Raw genomic sequence first — 18856 nt, forward strand, 5'->3', positions numbered from 1 at the left:
CTTCCCTTGGTCCTGGTTCCCATGAGCCCCATATCTGTGCACCGTGCATGGGGTTGCGATGGTTTTGTTATCATAAGAGGCGCAGCTTTTGGGAACAGCCACAGTGCACACAGGCTGATGGGGCCTGCGCCTCCACCTGGGTGCAGGTCCTGCCAGTAAGTCCTGGCTGGTGTGCCCACACAGCCTGGGGGAAGGAGCAGAAAGGGATTTGAAGGCCACAGACTCTTGGGGCCCTGCTGTGATTCTGCTCTAAGCTCTCCCTGTCTTGGGCAGGTACACCTACGAGCGCATCGACGGGCGGGTGCGCGGCAACCTGCGCCAGGCTGCCATCGACCGCTTCTGCAAGCCCGACTCAGATCGCTTTGTGTTCCTGCTGTGCACGCGGGCAGGCGGGCTGGGCATCAACCTGACCGCTGCTGACACCTGCATCATCTTCGACTCCGACTGGAACCCCCAGAATGACCTGCAGGTAATGGGCTGGGCAGGGCTGTCACGAGGTCCCGAGGCACAGCTTCTGTCACTTGTGCCAGGCAGGGACAGCAGGGCAGCAGCACCAGCTGTACTGGGCACGAGGTACCGTGTCAGGACGGCTGGCAGGAATGTGGGCAGGGGGAACAGGACATGGGGGAGATCACAGTGTGGCTCTGAAAACACAGATGTGCCACAAAGCAAGCAACACTGTGTCCCTATCTGTTTTTGGAGTGGGTGCAGTGTTGTGTGCCACATCTGTAGAGAGCCAAGGCTCCAGCCTTAACCCTGTGTCCTTGCCTGAGGGTGCTGGGATCTCTCATTCCTGCTCCAGCTGTGCAGGCTGTGCCAGAGCCCTGCCATGTCAGCCACAGGCAGGGAATGAGCGTGCTGTGGTGGATGGGAGGTGACTGTGGGTTAGGTGGGTGGGTGTAGATGCTGATGCAGAGTACCACAAGGCACATGGTCCTCGTCCAGCTGGGCTCCCTGCGCTGACACTGTGCCCTCTGCACTGACAGGCTCAGGCTCGCTGCCATCGCATCGGGCAGAGCAAGGCTGTGAAGGTCTATCGCCTCATCACCAGGAACTCCTACGAGCGCGAGATGTTCGACAAGGCCAGCCTGAAGCTGGGCCTGGACAAAGCTGTGCTGCAGGACATCAACCGCAAGGGCAGCACCAATGGGGTAGGTTGGCTGCTGGAGTGGGGCCAGGTGGGAGCCTCTGCAGGAGATCTCTCCTCCTCCCCCTGCAAGTACACTGCCAGGTCAGAGCAGGGACTCAGCAGCCTTTGGGGAGGGAGAGCCCAGTCCCATACACTCACACTGCTGCTCTTTGGCCTGCCAGACTGTTCCTGCACTGCCATGGGGATAGAGGACATGCGATGCTGTGTCCGGAGTGGTGTGGGCTGAATTTCCTGACAGTCCCTCAGGAAGAGTTTTGAAGTGACCTCTTTGCTTTAACAGCAGCAAGTGTGGGTTGGCTTAGGGCCCTTTGTTTTGAAGCAGAGGGAGGAGCCTTCTCCTCTTGTGCAGTGGTCATGGTTGCTGGCCGGGTTGGTGATGCCCCTGTGCTTTGGGCAGGTTCAGCAGCTCTCCAAGATGGAGGTGGAGGACCTGCTGCGGAAGGGAGCCTACGGCGCACTCATGGATGAGGAGGATGAGGGGTCGAAGTTCTGTGAGGAAGACATTGATCAGATCCTCCAGCGCAGGACACAGACCATCACGATCCAGTCTGAGGGAAAGGGCTCCACATTTGCAAAGGTATGCTGTGCTCCAGTGGGAGGGAAGGGGGTGGAGGAAGGGGAACATGCAGGGCAGTAGTGGTCAGCCAGCCTCCTACCTGTGTGTGGAGACTGTCCAACCTCCTACCTGTGTGTGGAGACTGTCCAGCCTCCTACCTGTGTGTGGAGACCTGTCCAACCTCCTACCTGTGTGTGGAGACAGGTCCACATGGAGGCCACTGCTGTCTCAGTGTGCCAGTGAGACCTTGGCTGTGCTGGGGCTGGATGTGCTCTCCTGTCTCTCTGATGGTCAGCAGAGCGTTGAAGAGGGGTGACCAGCCTGGCAGGTGATAGAAGGCTGCCTAGGATGTTCAGCCATGAGGGCTGGATGGTGGCAGGACCCAGCTGCTGGGCTGCACGATGCCCAAAGCCAGGTGCTGCTGTGCCATGGAAGCTGTGTGCTGTGGGGCCTGACAAAACCCCCAGACAGAGCTCTGTGCTATGCTCTGGCAAGTGCCTGCTGGGACCACCAAGGGCCCTCCTCCTCTTTCACAACCCAGCCTCCATTTACAGTGGGTCAGGCATGACTGCAGAACAGAGGAGTTAGCTCCCTCAGGCAAACAAAGAACCCTCTGGCATGTAGCAGCTTAGGGTGTAACATCCCATAGCAGCAAGGCTGTGCACTCAGACTGGCATTGGGGGATCTCTGTATGGGAGAAAGCACACCTGGATGGTGGGTTGCACCTGGTTCATTCCTCTTCTTTCTCTCCTAGGCCAGCTTTGTAGCATCAGGAAACAGAACTGACATTTCCTTAGATGACCCCAACTTCTGGCAGAAGTGGGCCAAGATAGCAGAGCTCGATACAGATGCCAAGAACGAGAAGGTAGGATGCAGTTTGTGGCCCGTGTGCCCTACAACTGATCTGACACCATGTGGCCTGGTGTCCAAGTGTCCAGGGAGCTGCATGCTTCCTCCAGGCTCTTGAAGAGGTTTGTGTTGGGCATCAAGAATTAGTGCAAGGGAAGACTGACCCACAAATGCTGGCAAAAGCCCTGATTTATTTAGCCACATGTTGGTCTGTGTCTCCCTGATCTTTCACGGTACTCAGTCTGTACTCCTAGCTACTCCCAACAACCTCACCCTCTGCTTGAGAGCATTTTCCAAATGCTCCTTGAGCTCTGGTAGCCTTGGGCCTATGCCCATTCCCTGGGGAGCCTGTTCAATGCCCAGCCACCCTCTGGGGAAAGGACCTTTTCCTGGTGCAGCTCCAGTCATTCCCGTGGGTCCTGTCCCTGGTCACAGAGAATAGATTGGAGCTGCCCCTCTGCTCTCTCTCCTGAGGGCAGACAGGTGCCTCTGCCTGTCAGGAGGTAGGAGGGGACAGAGGGGATCCCAGTGCTCTGCTGGCCCTGCTGAAGTGATGGGCTTGGCTGCAGCTCAGGTCTCTCTTCCCAGCTCCTCCAGGCACAGGGTGCTGCCACTGGCTCCAGTGTGGCCCCGAGGCTGCCATAGTTCCAACTGAGGCAGCAGGGCTGTAAGAGATGGTTTTAGACAGCAGCAGGAGGGAGGTCCTGCACCTCTGCAGAGCTCACTGCTCAAGCTGGAGCAATGGGAGAGTGTGTGTGTGTGTGTGTGTGTGTGTGTGTGTGTGTGTCCTATGTGCCTGAAATCCAGGCAGATTTACATTACATTAGTTCATTCAACAGGGTGGGGTAAGGAGAGGGGGCAGCAGGTACATGCTATTTAATTTCATATTGCTCCCTGCTGCACCTTCTTGGAAGCTGCTTCTCCTGTTCCAGCCCACCTGTCCCCCTGACACAGAGACTGCACTGCCTTCAGCACAGTGCTTGGCACAGGCCCTGCAGAGAGGGCCAGGAGTGACTCAGAGCTGAGTCAGCTGCTGGCAGTCAGACGTTTGGACACAGAGAGGGGCTGATTTTAGCCTGTCATCAGTCAGGCTGAATTTTGTGCTGGTCAGGAGTTGTCACTTGTGCAGGCAGAACTGCACACAGGAAACTTGAAGCAGGTGTCCTAGTGGGAAGGTGGTGGTCAGCCGCAGGACTGGCAAGCCAAGAGCCAGAGGCTGAGCAGAGCCCAGGTGACAGGGGCCAGAGGAGCACATAAAAGTGTTTCTGCCTGTATCTGAGAGTGCTCTCTGCTCTGTCCATCACAGGAGAGCCTGGTCATCGACAGACCCCGGGTGCGGAAGCAAACCAAGCACTACAACTCCTTCGAGGAGGACGAGCTGATGGAGTTCTCTGAGCTGGACAGTGACTCGGACGAGCGACCCACGCGCTCGCGGCGCTTCAACGAGAAGACGCGGCGCTACCTGCGGGCTGAGTGCTTCCGTGTGGAGAAGAACCTGCTGATATTTGGGTGAGTCTCACCCCTGTGAGGGCACAGCACAGCCTCCAGCTGCCCCAGTGCCCATGTGCACCCACTGGCTGCACCAGCCACTTCCTGTCTGTCCTGCTTGCTATGTTGCCTCCTTCCAGCAGTGACCCCACTGGTGGGACCTGGGCTCTGAGTGAACATTTGGGATGGAAGAAGAGTTAGCAGGACAAAGCTGGCAATTGGCACTTCCAGAGTCTGCTCCTGCCTCTTCCCTGTTCAGTCCTGCAAACCTCTCTCCCTCTCTGCTCCTGTAATGTGTGGGCAAAACATCCCCATCTAGGGGATCTGGCAGGGCTGTGCCCCCACAGGAGCTCCTTGAGAGAGGTGCCAGCAAGGTCTCTAATTGCACAGGAGTGTTCACTCTGTGTTCCTGCTGTTTCAGCTGGGGACGCTGGAAAGATATCCTGACCCATGGGCGGTTCAAGTGGCACCTGAATGAGAAGGACATGGAGATGATTTGTCGGGCCTTGCTGGTGTATTGTGTCAAACACTACAAGGGGGATGAGAAGATTAAGAGTTTTATCTGGGATCTCATCACGCCGACGAAGGATGGCCAGAATCAGGCTCTGCAGAATCACTCAGGTATTGCGTGTTCTCTCTGCCATTGCATCTGTACCCACTGCCCCGTGCCAGCCTGTGAGACTGAGGCTGCAGAATTCAGAGCATAGCAGATGGAAACAGTCTGCAAGTGTTTGTGCTTCAGCACTGCAATTCTCTCTGCACAGAGAAAGAGGCTTCCATGGAGCTGACCTCCACACTGACCCTCAGAGCCAGCAGCAGGGGCTGGCTGGGTGAGGGAGGCTGTTTTCTGTCTTTCAGTGCAGAGAGAGCCTTGTGGTGGGAACAGAGGTGCTGCTAAGTCTCCTCTGGCCTATGAATACTGTTGTGGTTCCCCTGCACAGGGAGGTGCTGGGCAGTGAGCCCATGAGCACCAGTGACTGTATGAACATGTTGGGTGTGATAGGGATGAGGTGCTGATTCCACCCAGGGGCATGGGCATGGCTCAGGCTGCTCCTCAGGGCCTCCGAGGGCACAGCATGGACATGGTGCAGAACCCTGTCTCTGCCTCTGGGCAGCATGGGCAGCTGCACCAGGGAAAGCTGGGGGTGCAGCTGAGCATCCATCTCACAGCAAGGCTGTGGGTTTGATACCCATATAGGCCATTCACTGAAGAGCTGGACTCAATGATCCTTGCGGGTCCCTTTCAGCTCCAAATATTCTATGATTTTGTTATTTCCCTTTTTTTTCCCCCCTTTTGTTTCCCCTTGTCATGGTGTTTGTCCCTGATCTACTGGTCTGCAGTGCCTGCCCTGATGGGTGGAGGTGCAGTGTTGGTTTGTCCTGAGAATTATGCAATGCATAAGTGCACCCCAGGTGATGTTGTCTTCTCTCATGCTGTGTAGCAGGACCCTTGTCCTAGGCCTGGCTGTGCTCTCTCTGCTCAGAGGCAGTGTCTGAAGTTCACGTGTCACATGTCAGATCTGTAATTGCATCTGTTGGCTACACGTGTCTGTATTCTGTTGTGTAGAAGTTCCCAGTGTACCCTCAGCTTCAGACAGGTCACCCAGAGACTTGTCAGCCCTGCTCCCCCTCTGGCTCCAGCTCTGCCTCAGTGATGGGCACTGCAGATTGGCCTCCCCACCTGCAGCACAGTGCCTGCTCTCTGTAGGCCTCCCTGGGACTGGGGCAGCCATAGAGCCCACCCTGTGAACGAGGCAGCCACAGGGCTCTTCATCTGCTCACAGAGTGGCTGCTGGCTCTCTGCACCTGGGCTTGTGGCCTGGGACATGTGGTCACTGCCTGCTGTGCCAGAGGCTCTGGCTGACCTTGCAGCACGTTGCCTGCATCCTGTGGCTCTCAGGACAGGTGAGTGGGGCTGGGGAAGGCCACAGTGTCCCTCAGGGAGTCAGAGCCCAGCAGCCATGTGCTGCTCATTCTGTACTTGTGATCTGTGGCACAAGGTGAGTAGTGAGGGGACTGGAACTCTCCAGACTGCTTTTGACATCAGGGAGCTGGGCTGAAACCTGGGACTTCTGTTCCCAGATGGTGGAGCACAGGGAAGGCTGTTTTGGAGTGGTGATGCTGCTGAGCACCAGATGCATCATAGTTGGTGCTTAAAACCCAACATCATTATTTCCTTCTGCCTGGAAGTGTCCAAGTGGCTTTTGCAGTGGGATGTCCAAGGATGTGGCTTCTTTTGGTGTCTGCTCTAAGTTATTCCAGTCACCTCCTGCAATGGGAGTCACTTTGGCAGTGCTGCTTCCTGCTCTTGCCACACAGCCCTGCCCTGAGAGCAGCTGGGAATGGGCCTGAGAGTCCTGTGGGGAGCAGAACAAGAGTCAGAAGCAAATAAACTGCTATGAGTGGACTTGTTTTAGATAATGCCAAGCAACAAAAAAGCCACGGTTTCAGCAGATGGTCAGGATTGCTTTAGTGCAACAGCATTGACTATTGACCAGCAAAGCCACCAGGAGCTTCTCCACCTACTCTTTGGAATGGCTCTTCCGACCTGTTTAACCCCTTGTTGTCTGGGCCAGAGGAGCAGCAATGCCTCAGCCTGACGTCAGGAGCTGGAGAGGAGCAGAAGCAGCAGAACTCTGAGGGCAGAGCAGTGCTTCTTCCTCTGGCAGGAACTGCTGTGGTTCCCCAGGCAGCCTCAGGTACCACTCGTGTCTGCAGAGAGCTGACTGGGCAAGTCCTGCCCCATCCCTGACGGGCAGAGAGAAACAACAACCTCAAACCCTTGCTGGGGCATCCTGGAGCTCTTCTCAGTGCCACATCCATGGGATCACAAGGGGTGGGCGCAGCGCCCAGAGAGTCCAACTCAGAGCTCTGCTCTGATCTAGCACCATCCTGCCTTTCATCCTGGAACAGGCCAAGCTGCTGAGGAAGCAGCATCTGCCCAGAGTTCATCAGGCCAGTTTGGTGCTGGGGACAGGAGGCCTGGTGCCTGTGCAGGCCTCCAGCAGGCAGCTGGGCCACAGCCCTTGTCCTGTCATGGAGGTGCAGACTTTATGCAGGAGTTGATGACATAGTGACGCTTTCTCTGCTTCACTGGTGTTACACGACCAGACAGATGGGATGGGACTGCCCAGGCATCCTTTCCCCTTCATGTTTGCAACTCCTACCCAGGGAGGCAGCTTATCCCTCTCTGGAGACTCCAAACAACAGTGACCCCACCAGGAGTTGTTTCCATGTTCTGCTGTGAACTCACACCTTATTTCAAGGTTGAACTGTGTTTAATTTTCATCTCCAGCCACTGGATCTCATTTTATCTTTGTCAGGCAGATGAGACTGCGTTCCATTTCCAGTTGGTACCTTAGCACCCTTGCAGTTCCCCCCAGCCCTGCTCCTGATGCATGGTACAAGAAACAGACCTTACAGATCAGATCAGCAGCTCTGCTGCTCTTTGATCATTTGGGAGCTTCTTGTTTGAACTCTTGTCCCAAATAACTGTCCTCATAGAGTGACCTTTAGAGGTGCCTGTGGTGTCTAAGTCTCCAAGGGCTATGGCCAGGACCAAGGTCCCTTCCCTGCTTCATTCCTTTCCATGTGATATTTTTGCACATTGAGGGGCTGTGTTATCATTTGGGCTCAGCATTGCACTGAGAACACACAGCACTTCTGTTTCTGTGGTGATCCCCAAGTTTTTCACAGAGAGGACTCCCCCATACTCTGTGTTTGCCCTGTGCACTTGCTCTCCTTGGCTCTCCAGGCTGCAGTGGGAGCTCTGCCTGGGCTCCTGCAGCTCGCAGCTCTGCTGCCCCCCCGGCCTGCAGTGCCAGAGGTGCCTGGCAGCAGTGCCCGCCGTGCCCGCGGTGCTCACTGGCTGCCACTCGCTCCCACAGGCCTGTCAGCACCCGTGCCCAGAGGCAGGAAGGGCAAGAAGACAAAGAACCAGATGCTGCTTCCTGAGATAAAGAACGCAGACTGGCTCGCCACCTGCAACCCCGAGGTGGTGCTCCACGATGACAGCTACAAGAAGCACCTCAAACAGCACTGCAACAAGTGAGTCAGAGAATCATGGAGTGGTTTGGGTTGGAAGGAGCCTTAAGGAACATCTTATTACATTACCCTGGCCAAGGACAGGGATACCTTACCTTATCCCAGGTTGCTCCAAGCACTGTCCAACCTGTCCTTGAACAGGGATGGGGCAGCCATGGCTTCTCTGGCAACCTGTGCCAGGGCCTCACCACCCTCAGAGTGAAGAATTTCTTCCTAACATCTAATCTAAATCTTTCCTCTTTTAATTTAAAACCATTCCCCCTTGTGGGAGCCCACATTGGCTCATGGAGACAGTGGGCTGAGGGCCTTTAGTGTTGGGAGGGTGGGAGGGAGCTGTGAAGGGCTCACAGCCCACAAAGGATGACCATGCTCCCACTGCTGGACCGCCCTCATTCCCCACCAGCTCGTGGAAGCCATGTCCTGAGCAGTGACCCTCCAGCCACCGGGTCACAGGGCTGGGCAGGGTGGCATGACACTGCCTGGTCACTGCCCACTCTGCTTTGTGGAAGTGGGTCCTTCCATGTGGGAGAACACGGTGTGGAGCAGGTTTTGCTGGCTTTGCTGACCTCTCTGCCCCCCGGGACAGGGTTCTGCTGCGGGTGCGAATGCTCTACTACCTGAAGGCTGAAGTGCTGGGGGAGGCTGCGGATAAAGCCTTTGAGGGGACCCCTGCCAGGTAGGGACCTTATGCTGAACCCCTGCAAGGCTTCTCAGGCTTGAGAGCTGCCACAGGTGTCTGACCCAGCCACATCTGGGCTCTCTGCAGCTCCAGATGAATCGGACCTCAGGTCTTCCTCAGGCAGAACTTCACCATCAGGCAGCCACCCTGCCTGTGCAGAGACTGCTGCCATAGCAGCCCTGCTGAGGCAACTCTGAGACTGTAGCACCAGCCTGGGTGCAGTGGGGACTTAGAGTGGTACCCTGCAGGAAAATGCTTCTGTGTGCTGCTTGACAGATGGGCCCTTATCCCAAGTGGGAGTCCACAGAGACTGCTCCCAGTCTCAGGGCCAGGCCTCAGAGCAGAGCACGCCCCATCGCTGTGGCCTGCAGTCCCTGCCAGCCCTGGGAACAGTGGGACCCACAGGCTCTATAATGGCACTGAGCCTGCCAGCGTTGACCTTTCTGCAAAGACTCGGCTTCTCAGAGAAGTGTGATATGCTGAACTTAAAAGCTTAATTTCCCCAAGTAGGGGCTGCTGTCTTCCCCAGCACAATTCCATCAGCACCAATGTTTGTGGGGAGACACTGTTTTTTTGGGGTTGGTAGGTGTGAAGTGTTTTACCTCTAGAGATGCTGTTCAGGTCAGACGGGATCTTCAGTCCTCTGGAGACCACTTGGGTGGGGAGGCTGGAGAGAGGCTGAGGGCATCCACTGCCCTGGAGAAGGAGGAGCAGGAGGGCAGCAGGTTGTGGTGGAGCCAAGGCTTCAGTTCTTTGACCCCAGGGAGATGTGTGCCCATGTCGTGGTGGGGCCCCAGGCCAGTGTTCATTAGCTGTGCCCAAGCCAGCAAGCTGTGGCTCCTGCCCTCCCCGTGTCCCTTCTGAGGAGTGCCCAGTGCCCCTCAGTGTCTGCTGAGGCTGGGAGAGGGGTGTTCATACCATGTCTGCCACAGGGAGCTGGATGTGCTGCTGCCAGACATTGACTACGTGGAGATCCCCGTGGACTGGTGGAATGCCGAAGCCGATAAATCCCTGCTCATCGGCGTCTTCAAGCACGGTGTGTACCCAGCTCTGGTGGGTGCTGCTGTGTGGGGGGATGAGCACCTCTGCTGCTGGAGGCAATGTTGTGTCAGTGCAAGGGACAGAGCTGTGGCCACGCTCCACAGCCACACAGGGCCAGGACAGCCTCCCAAGGTGCCAGCAGCATGTTTGGGTGGGGAGCAGGCACCCCACAGTGCCCAGGGTGGCCACACCAGATCTCGTAATAGACTCTGGTTTGCTAGGAGCAGTGTGCAGTTGCTGTGTGAGGGCAAGGAGAAAGGCACAGATCTTTTCTTGGCCTCGTCATGGAGTCCTGGTGCAGTTTCCAGGAGACACGGGGCTGTTTGCCCCAGCTGCACGCTGTGTGGTGGCTGTGCTGCTGCTGGCTGGGATGGGAAGGCTGACCCTTCCCTTTGCCTGTCTGCAGAGCCATTAGCCACTTTTGGGAAAGTGGTGTGAGTTCCTGGGGGTGAGAACTGCTCTCGTGGTAGAACAGAGGGAGTGAGAGCCGGGTGGGGAGCTGTGTGCCAGGAGCAGGAGGTTTTTGTGAACCAGGCTGTGTGCTGTCTGTCTGTCCCGGCCGTGGCAGGTTACGAGCGGTACAACGCCATGCGTGCGGACCCGGCGCTGTGTTTCCTGGAGAAGGTGGGCATGCCCGATGAGAAGCTGCTCTCTGCCGAGCAGGGCGTCAGCGATGGGGCGCAGGATGCTGCCGAAAGGTGGGCAGGGGATGGAGCCGAGCTCCCACAGCAACCTGGCTCTCTCCTGGGGCATGCAATGGAGGGAGGGAGCAGGCTGTGCTTCCGAGCACAAAGGGAAGGGCAGAAGGGAGCTGGTTCCCAGTATGAGGTGGAGAGGTGGCATGAGCACCAATTCTTTGCTTCTTGGTGCTGAGAAACTAGTATAGCCACAGAGGCTGTGCTGCCACTACCAGGAACTGTTTAACTCTCTCACCCAGGAGCAGTGTGGAAAAAGAAGAGAGCAGTGGAGAAAAGCTGGAGGGGCTGTCAAAACAGGAGGTGAGTGGGATTCATAGTGTCAAATACACATCTGATGCTGCCCAACCTGCACTGCGGTGCAGGCTAGGCTCCCTCAGCTCTGCTGTACGGCAGCAGGGAGCTAGCATGACTGGTCTGCCTTGTCTGTGTCCCATCTTGTGTGCATTGCTTCTGCTCCCTGGAGCACAGCTTCTGCTGTGCTTCTCTGTGTTCCCTGTGGACGTGGGCAGCATCTTCTTCGTGGGGAGCTGAAGGGTATTGAGGGCTGGGGATTCCCAGGAATGCTGGTTCTCAGTCTTAGTAGGAACCACATGGGGCCCTGGCAGAGGAGTCAGGGATGTGCCAAAAGAAATGGCCTTGGGGGGAGAGGAAGATCAGGGAACGAGGCAGCACAGGAGAGTGCAAGGGTTGTTTGAACAGTGGAGGCAGTCACACTGCAACTGTCCTGAGCAGTGGCACTACAGCCTCTGTCACTGTGGTGATCTTTCCCTCCAGGCCCAAAACAGCCTCTCTGAGCTGTCACCTCTGCTCCTGTGTGCTGGGCACAGACAGCATCTGCAGCCCAAGCGCACTGAACACACTACCCTGCCCATCCCACCACCCTGCACCCTGCCAAGGATGGGTAGGCTGTGGCCGCTGGGCGTTCTGTGTGGGGTTGAGCCCTCTCTGATTGTTTCCTTTTGCAGGACATCGTGGCTGCTGGGGTGGGTGAAGCCAGTGAGAAGCGGGACGAGCCGGCGGCAGGTGAGGCCGTGTCTCCTGCAGTGTGGTCCATGGCTTCCCTGGGTTTGGGGTGGCACAGCCAAGCCTGAGTGCTACCCCAGGTACTGCTTGGTAGGAGGAACACATTGCTGGACTGGAGGGACATTCTGCTCTGTGTTAGTGGATGAGGCAGCTCAACCTGGGCAGAGGCTGTCATGCACAGACTCACAGGTGACCCATGGATAGGCCCTGTGGCAGGGCAGACAGGGTTCCGAGTGATTCCAGCCAAAGCTACCCAGGGTAGCTTCAGGTAGCTTCACCCAGGCTTCCAGGGTGACTGGAAGCCATTAGTCTGCTCTTCTGCATGCAGTTCCCTGCATGAGATGAGCGTGTGAGGTCTCTGCACAGTGTTGGCACATGCCGTGGGCTGACTGGCCCCATTGCTGAGCAGGGAGCTGCAGTCCTCCCATGCATGGCCTGGCGCCATCATTCTTATCCTGATCTCAGCCTCTGGACTCTCTGAAGGAAGCTAAGACATGATGAGGCTGTGAGCCAGCAGGCCCAGGAGGTCACATGGCCCCCTACTCATGACTGTGATCGCTCATGCTCCCCATGGAAGGCAGAAGGTGGGAGGAAGCTCTTGGAGCTTGCCAGAGGATGTGGGAGGCTGTGGCTGTGCACGTGTGCTAAATACTAATGTCCTTGCTGATGTTTGAAGCCCAGGATGGCTCCGACTCAGACAGATCCTGCTGGCCTGTCTCCTCTGCTCTCACGGCCAGACTGCGGCGACTCGTCACCGTCTACCAGCGCTGCAACCGCAAGGAGCTGCCTCCCCGTGCAGAGATGCTGGTGCCTGGTAACCATGGCTACTGGCTGCAGGATGAGATGTTCCGGAGAGCCTCTGAGATGGACTTGGTGAACAAAGAAATGCAGAAAAGGTAATGCAGCAGAGGAGCCTTTACAAAGCTGATTTAGCCCACTTGAATTCTCTGACCCCCAGAAGTGACCAGGGTAAATGCCACCAGAGCTGTCTGTGCTGCCAGCTACTTGGGGCATGGAGTCACAGGGGTCCTTGCTGGGCAGGGAACGTGCTCTGAGCCATGGGAGCCTTGCTGCTCCAGCAGCCAGCCCAGCCAGGGAACAGCCTCCACTGTGTTGTATTCATATTATTGTTATCATGTTTCTAGAGTCCCGTATCTTCTGGGTGGCTTTCTCACAAGCAGCTCTTCACAGCAGTGTTGCTCCTGCTTCTTCATCAGGACTCCTCCAAGGCTCTCCCTGACCAGCCAACCCACCCCCTCTTATCCCAGTTATCTTCATTAGCCACAGCTGCCGCCCAATTAAGGACATCACAGCTGCAGCCCATTTAGAACAACTCGACTGGGGCAAGGACACTTATACAATACATAGATTTTACTGAGACTCATAGGCTACTTATACAATACATATATTTTCCTAGGACTCCTACTATACCACTGCAAACTGGCGTTTGTGGGTAGCAGGTGGTGACACTGAAAGGACATGAGGGGACAGGTTTCCAGGGTCAAGTCAGCCTCAGCAGAGGAGAGTTGTGTCCCTGGAACACACTGTGATGAGGGTGACACATGAGCACTGTCACAACCTGTGAGCAGTGCCCTTCCAGCCCTTGTGGCTCTCACAGCACTGCCTTTGCCTCCTGCTCACAGCCACTGGAGCCCAGTGGTGACACACCCTGGTTGCACTGTGCTCCCATTTCATTTGTGTCCCAGTGACTGGGAGGGGGTTGGGACTGTCCCAGCACCCTGAGTGTCTCTCTGCAGCCATGGGGAGGGTGTGCACAGGGTGATGCTGCTGCTGCTGCTGCCAGTATCCCATGGCACCCCAGGACTGGGACTCTCTGTGGTCACCAGCCCTCAATGGTTTTGCCTTCAGTGAACCTGTCCCTGCAGCAGGACCCCACATAACCACATGGCACGTGTGCTGCTGTGTGCTCTGTTCTTGGCCTCCTTGTGTAGAAGCTGCTCCAGCCACCTTCCCTTTCCTCTTTTTCTGGGTTTCTTCTAGTTGTACCGTCCCCTCTTCGAGGTGGGGTATCAATGGTTGTGCTGTAGACATCACAGGAGCCTGGTATCTCCTGCTGCTTAATTCTCTGGGCTTTTCGTAGGGGAGATTGCCTTACAGGAGTTTTCCACTGGCCTTTAATTTGAGGCCTTTTGGCAAATTCACCATTGAGTTCCTTGATTTGGATCATTAATATATTAATTAATTAACCTTCTTGTTGTTCTCATTTTTGAAATGAAACATGACTGCAGCCCCAATGCTGGCCCAGGTGCATTTTGGGCAGTTGGAGAGTGCTGTGGGTGTTGTCACCCTGTCTACTTTCTTTTGATATGTCTCAGCTGCTTGCTGATGCTGGCTCAGAGCTGCAATTCAGAGTCTGAGATTTGACTGGAAGCTTTTTTCAGGCCTCAGTGCTCCCCTTTTTCTACCCTTGCCCTCTTGTGTGCACCCAGGTCTGTTCTCTGTGGGTTTCCTCTGGGCTCTGCCTGGGCCAACATTTGCCCAGGACACTTCACCATCTGTGTCCTTTGAGTGGTCCCCACAAGGTAAAAAAGCTCATAGGGTCCAAGCCAGCATGAAAGTTGTATTCTAAGAGTGCTGTAACTGAACTCCTCCCTCAGCACTGCTGCTCTCCTCTGCTGGGGAGGGGCTGACCCTCAGGAGTCCCCAGGAGTCAGTAGGGTGTGGTGTTTGTTACTGGGACCCTTAAGCAGCAAGCCCCAGTCTCAGTTTCCCTCTGGAAGAGGCTGGATGAGAACGGTGTCTGCACATCTTTCCTTTTTAATTCAGTACAGAGAACTGACCTTACTATGGAAGACAAAGAGCTTGATGTAGCAGGAAGGGAGTGGGTGGGATGGGTTTGTGCCTCGCTGTTGGCAGCACAGCCCAGAGCTGCACTCAGGGGTTTATTGAAGCAACCAACAGGGTTTTTTCAGCAATTGAGAGCCAGAGGGCCTGTGGCCTCTGCTCCTCCTCCCTGTGCACCAGAGGGCAGAGCATCTAGTGCTGTGGTGGTCTCCCCAGTGTGCTCCTCCTGACACCTCCCTCAGAACTGTTGGTCAGTAACTACACAGTGCTGTCTGAGCCTCTCTGCCTGGTGCTTTGCCTGTTCTGGGCCCAGAATGTGTCTCAGTGGTGTTCCCATCTCCTCCCTGCTCTACAGGTGGACCAGAAGGGAGCAGGCAGATTTCTATCGCACTGTCTCCTCCTTTGGGGTTATCTATGATCAAGAGAAAAAAATCTTTGACTGGGCCCAGTTCCGAGCCATCTCTCGACTGGAGAAGAAGACAGATGAGAGCCTGGAGAAGTATTTCTACAGCTTTGTGGCCATGTGCAAGAATGTCTGTGGTCTCCCTTTGTGGAAGGAGGATGGTGAGTGGAAATTGCATGGCCTGTGGAGGGGTACTGATAGGTCATTTAGAAGGGATCCCACAGCTCTGGTGGAGCAGGAGAGCAAGGGAGGAGCTTCAGAGACAGCTGGAGGCAGTGAGATGCCAGGCAGGCCGTGGGCTTGCAGCACTCATGCATTTCTGGCTGCCCTGTCCCCATAGTGTCTCCGTGGCACACTGGGAGGGTAGAACAGCCCTGTGGACTCCTGCCCCTGCTCTCACAAATCTCTTGGAGTTCTCACAGGAAACCACAACCAGTTTTATCCAAGACAGCAACCTCTATAGGTGAGAGACAAGTTGAGAAGCAGCACACGCAAAGCACAGCTCCATGCTGGAGCTGGGTGTTGTTTGGGTGAGCTGTATTGCTGCTCTCCAAGCATCCCTCTGCTCTGTTGGACAGAGTCCTTTCCATCTATGCCTGTGCTGACTGTGGAGCTCTGCTGCATGGTAAATGGAGCCTGGATCCACTGCAGGAGGCTCAGGAAGCCTGGCCAATACACAGGGCATTTGTTTTCTTTGAGTGCTCTGCAGAGGTCCTGAATTGGCACTGGACAGGACATGACAGATGAAAAGCTCCTTGGAGGCTATTTAGGCACCAAGTTTCCAACAACAGCAGAAAATATTTTGCCTCAGATCTGTCATGTAGTCTGGTCTTAGGCACAGTTCCTTGTATGTGTGTGAGTTCCTTGTGCGTGCGTGTGTGAGTGTGTGTGTGTGTGTTGTACCTTAGGTAGCTGTTCCTCATCAGAAGAGCTGCACGAGCTGCCCTTCCCTGACAATGGGCTGAAGGGCTACCAGAGGCCCAGAGTGCTGGGAGCCACTCTGCCTGCAGGTCCAGGCAGCTCCAGCACTGCTGGTGATGATGGAGCAGAGCTCAGACCAGACTCTGAAATCCTCTGCAGGTGCAGAGGTGCTGCTCTTGATCCAGCTGCTGAAGTCAGGGGGTTTTACTCCCTGTGTCCATTTGGTGGGCTATGACCTATGGAAGGTACTGAGACTGGAAAAAGAGGCCTCAACAGCAGCTACAAACACTGGCCCCACCTCACCTGCAGTATGAGCAAGGTTAAAACTCAGCTTGCTCATCACTGCCTCTGAGGAGCTCCTGCCAGCCCAGATAATGTGTCCTTGGCTTTGCTGTCCCTGCTGCAGGTCCTGCAGACCCTGACATCTACGTGGAGCCCATCACGGAGGAGCGCGCTGCCAGGACCCTGTACCGCATCGAGCTGCTGCGGAAGGTGCGCGAGCAGGTGCTCAAGTGCCCGCAGCTCCACGAGCGCCTCAAGCTGTGCCAGCCCAGCCTCTACCTGCCCGTGTGGTGGGAGTGTGGCAAACACGACCGGGACCTGCTCATCGGCACCGCCAAGCACGGCCTGAACCGCACGGACTACTACATCATGAATGACCCCCAGCTGTCTTTTCTAGACGCATACAGAAACTATGCCCAGCACAAAAGAACAGGGCTCCCAGGCCCAGAAACCCTGTGCTGCCTTTACCAGTCTAACTCCAAACTCTACAGTTCCCCCATGTTCAGCCCGATGGATCAGTCCTGTGAAGCCCTGGAGAGCGAAGCCGAGGGTCACATCAAGCTCGAAACCGCGGACAGCGCCATGTCCCAGGCTGGGGGCAGCCCGCTGGACACCAACTGTGAAACATTCATGTCCGAAGTCCGGGACATCATTTCCAGTAACTATGACGAGAGCTCGCTGCCAGACTCGCTGGTGTGCATGATGTACGATGAGAAAGCGTGTCCCAGTGAGCAGAGCTCCCTCGCCAGGGACAGCCCCGCCTGCACCGACGTCGGAAGCGGCAGCGCCAAACTCTGCGAGGGCAAGCTGGAGGGGGATGAGGATCCGTCCAGCTGCGATGCAGATGCCATGAGAGAGGCTCCCTTCCTGGAGGGTTTGCAGGTGGGCTCTGACCGAATGGACAATCAGAATGAGGAAGCTGAGCCTTCACCTTCTACCCCCGAGAGCAATCCTCCACAGAGTGCCCCAGCCAAACTCAGCAAAAGCTTGGAGCAGAAGGGAGCACTTGCCAGCCCGGCATCAGGGCTGCCCGAGCATGGCACCGTGGAAAGGGTCCTAAGTGTGGGGCTCTACAGTCCCAGTCTCCATAACTATGAACTAAAGGTTCCTCCTGAGCAGAGGTTCATCAGCCTGCTGCAGGAGAAAGGATTGGAGGCAAAGTCGGGGCCAAGTCAGAGCCACAGCGAGGAAGATGAGGAGGAAGAAGAGGATGATGATAATTCTGAGGCAGCAGCAGATGCTGTGGAAGGCTTGAATGGTCCCAGGACCAGGGCTGATTTTGACCCTGAGGCTCATGAACTGGGGGGTGAGGAGCAGAACTCTGGTCTCCCCACACCAGAGAACACTTGCCCAGAAGATGTAAATGGCGAGAGGGGGTCCCTGGGTGTGGGGGAGCCCGGGGCAGAGGTCAGGGAGCACTGTGGCTTGAATGAGGAGAGCACCCAGCAGCACTCACCGGACCAGGCTCAAAGCCAGCCCTTCAGCCTGCCCACACTTCTCCCTCAGGGGACAGAGGCCCCCTGTGTCAGGGAGGAGCCCTTGGGCCCAGATGCTGAGGGACAGACAGACTGCACAGAGACCCTGCACCCTGAGCCTCAGGGCGTAAAGCAAGAAGAGTGTGAGAACAGAGATGACGGGGAGAAAGCCAGCAGCAACCAGAGCCAAGGTAATGTCCTGAGAACTCCCTCAGGTTGACAGTCACCTCTGGCTATGGTGGGAGGCTTTGCTGTCCTCCCTGCAGAGCCAAACCTTGGGGCTGGGCAGCCCGTGGAGTGGCCTCCTGTCTGTAGGATCTGAGGCTGCTGCAACTGAGAGCAAAAGGTGTTGGGGCTGCCTTTGCCAGTAGAGCTGACCAGAACTCTCCACCCTGAGCCCCAGCAGCCCTTCTGCTGAGAGCATGCCATGGAATGCAGGATGCCTTTCCCTTTCTGGCACAGAGCACTGCCTGTTGAGCAGCTCCCTTTGGAAAAGCATATGCCCTCCCTCTCTCCCACCTGGGAATGGCCACACATGGGGGTTACTGCACTTCAAGCCCCCCAAACTCAGCTCAGGGGAATGATGGTCCTTCCTGAGCAGCTTGGGCTGCCTGCCCTGGTCTGAGTCTGCTGCTTCTCTTGCAGACTTGGGGACTCTTTAGGACCTTTGTGGAGCTAGCTGGGCATTGGGGTGGGAATGCGTAAGGAGATACCCACCTCTAGATGGGAAGAAAGGCAGAGTGGTTGTGGGCTCTATTCTCCATTGCTTTTTTAGATGGTCCAGAGAAGTACTTGGAGGAAGAGAACAAGAATTCTGCTTCTGTCCTGCCCGGGGAGATTGATGATCTTCAGGATGCCCGGGCACCAACCATTGCCCAGCTGCTGCAGGAAAAGACACTTTACTCCTTCTCTGAGTGGCCTAAGGTGAGGTTAACATGAACACAGTTTGTATCAAAGTGTTTCTGGGTAGCCCTGGCCAGCAGTAGCTCACACAGCTCCAGCTCTGCCTCCTGCTCCTCTGCACACCCCATTGGATGCTCTGGCCGAGGTGCTCTTCCCAAGCACTCATGCCGTGGAGATGCTTGCCCCCAAAGCAGTTCCCTGCTGAGCTGAGATCACCTGGGCTGGGCTTGACTTTAATCCTGAGCTGTTGTTGTACATGGGTCACTCATGCCAGTTTTCGCTTGCCTCCATCCATCCAATTCTGTTTGCAGGACCGTGTGATCATCAACCGCATTGACAACATCTGCCACGCCATCCTGAAGGGCAAGTGGCCTTCCTCCAGCCAGCAGTTTGAGGCACAGAGCCTGCTGACAGCCCCAGCCATGGCCAGCAGCACCAGCAGCAGGAGCAGCTTTACCGAGTCAGAAGCCCCCAATCCCACCTTCAATAACGGGGTCTTAATGTCACGGGTACAAAAGGTGAGGGGGGCTCTCAGGCAG

The 18856-nt window shown here is 56.1% G+C and overlaps 1 protein-coding gene across 10 annotated transcripts in view; it reads left to right on the forward strand.

Moving 5' to 3' along the window:
* CHD6 (chromodomain helicase DNA binding protein 6) overlaps nt 1-18856 on the forward strand; it is a 101432-nt gene that overhangs the window by 72332 nt on the left and 10244 nt on the right. For 7 of the 10 annotated variants that reach the window (XM_064730012.1, XM_064730003.1, XM_064730010.1 and 4 more), the window contains 17 exons: nt 274-469; nt 987-1151; nt 1548-1727; nt 2461-2571; nt 3862-4064; nt 4465-4667; nt 7931-8090; nt 8674-8763; nt 9699-9802; nt 10376-10505; nt 10745-10805; nt 11471-11528; nt 12205-12424; nt 14689-14897; nt 16064-17605; nt 18190-18338; nt 18629-18835. In XM_064730012.1, coding sequence (XP_064586082.1) covers nt 274-469; nt 987-1151; nt 1548-1727; nt 2461-2571; nt 3862-4064; nt 4465-4667; nt 7931-8090; nt 8674-8763; nt 9699-9802; nt 10376-10505; nt 10745-10805; nt 11471-11528; nt 12205-12424; nt 14689-14897; nt 16064-17605; nt 18190-18338; nt 18629-18835 — 3988 coding nt within the window. The remainder of the gene's footprint in view (nt 1-273; nt 470-986; nt 1152-1547; nt 1728-2460; nt 2572-3861; nt 4065-4464; nt 4668-7930; nt 8091-8673; nt 8764-9698; nt 9803-10375; nt 10506-10744; nt 10806-11470; nt 11529-12204; nt 12425-14688; nt 14898-16063; nt 17606-18189; nt 18339-18628; nt 18836-18856) is intronic. The other 3 variants (XM_064730004.1, XM_064730006.1, XM_064730013.1) reach the window with 1 other exon arrangement.

This window comes from Zonotrichia leucophrys, chromosome 20, assembly GCF_028769735.1.
Source record: "Zonotrichia leucophrys gambelii isolate GWCS_2022_RI chromosome 20, RI_Zleu_2.0, whole genome shotgun sequence".
NCBI lineage: Eukaryota > Metazoa > Chordata > Aves > Passeriformes > Passerellidae > Zonotrichia > Zonotrichia leucophrys.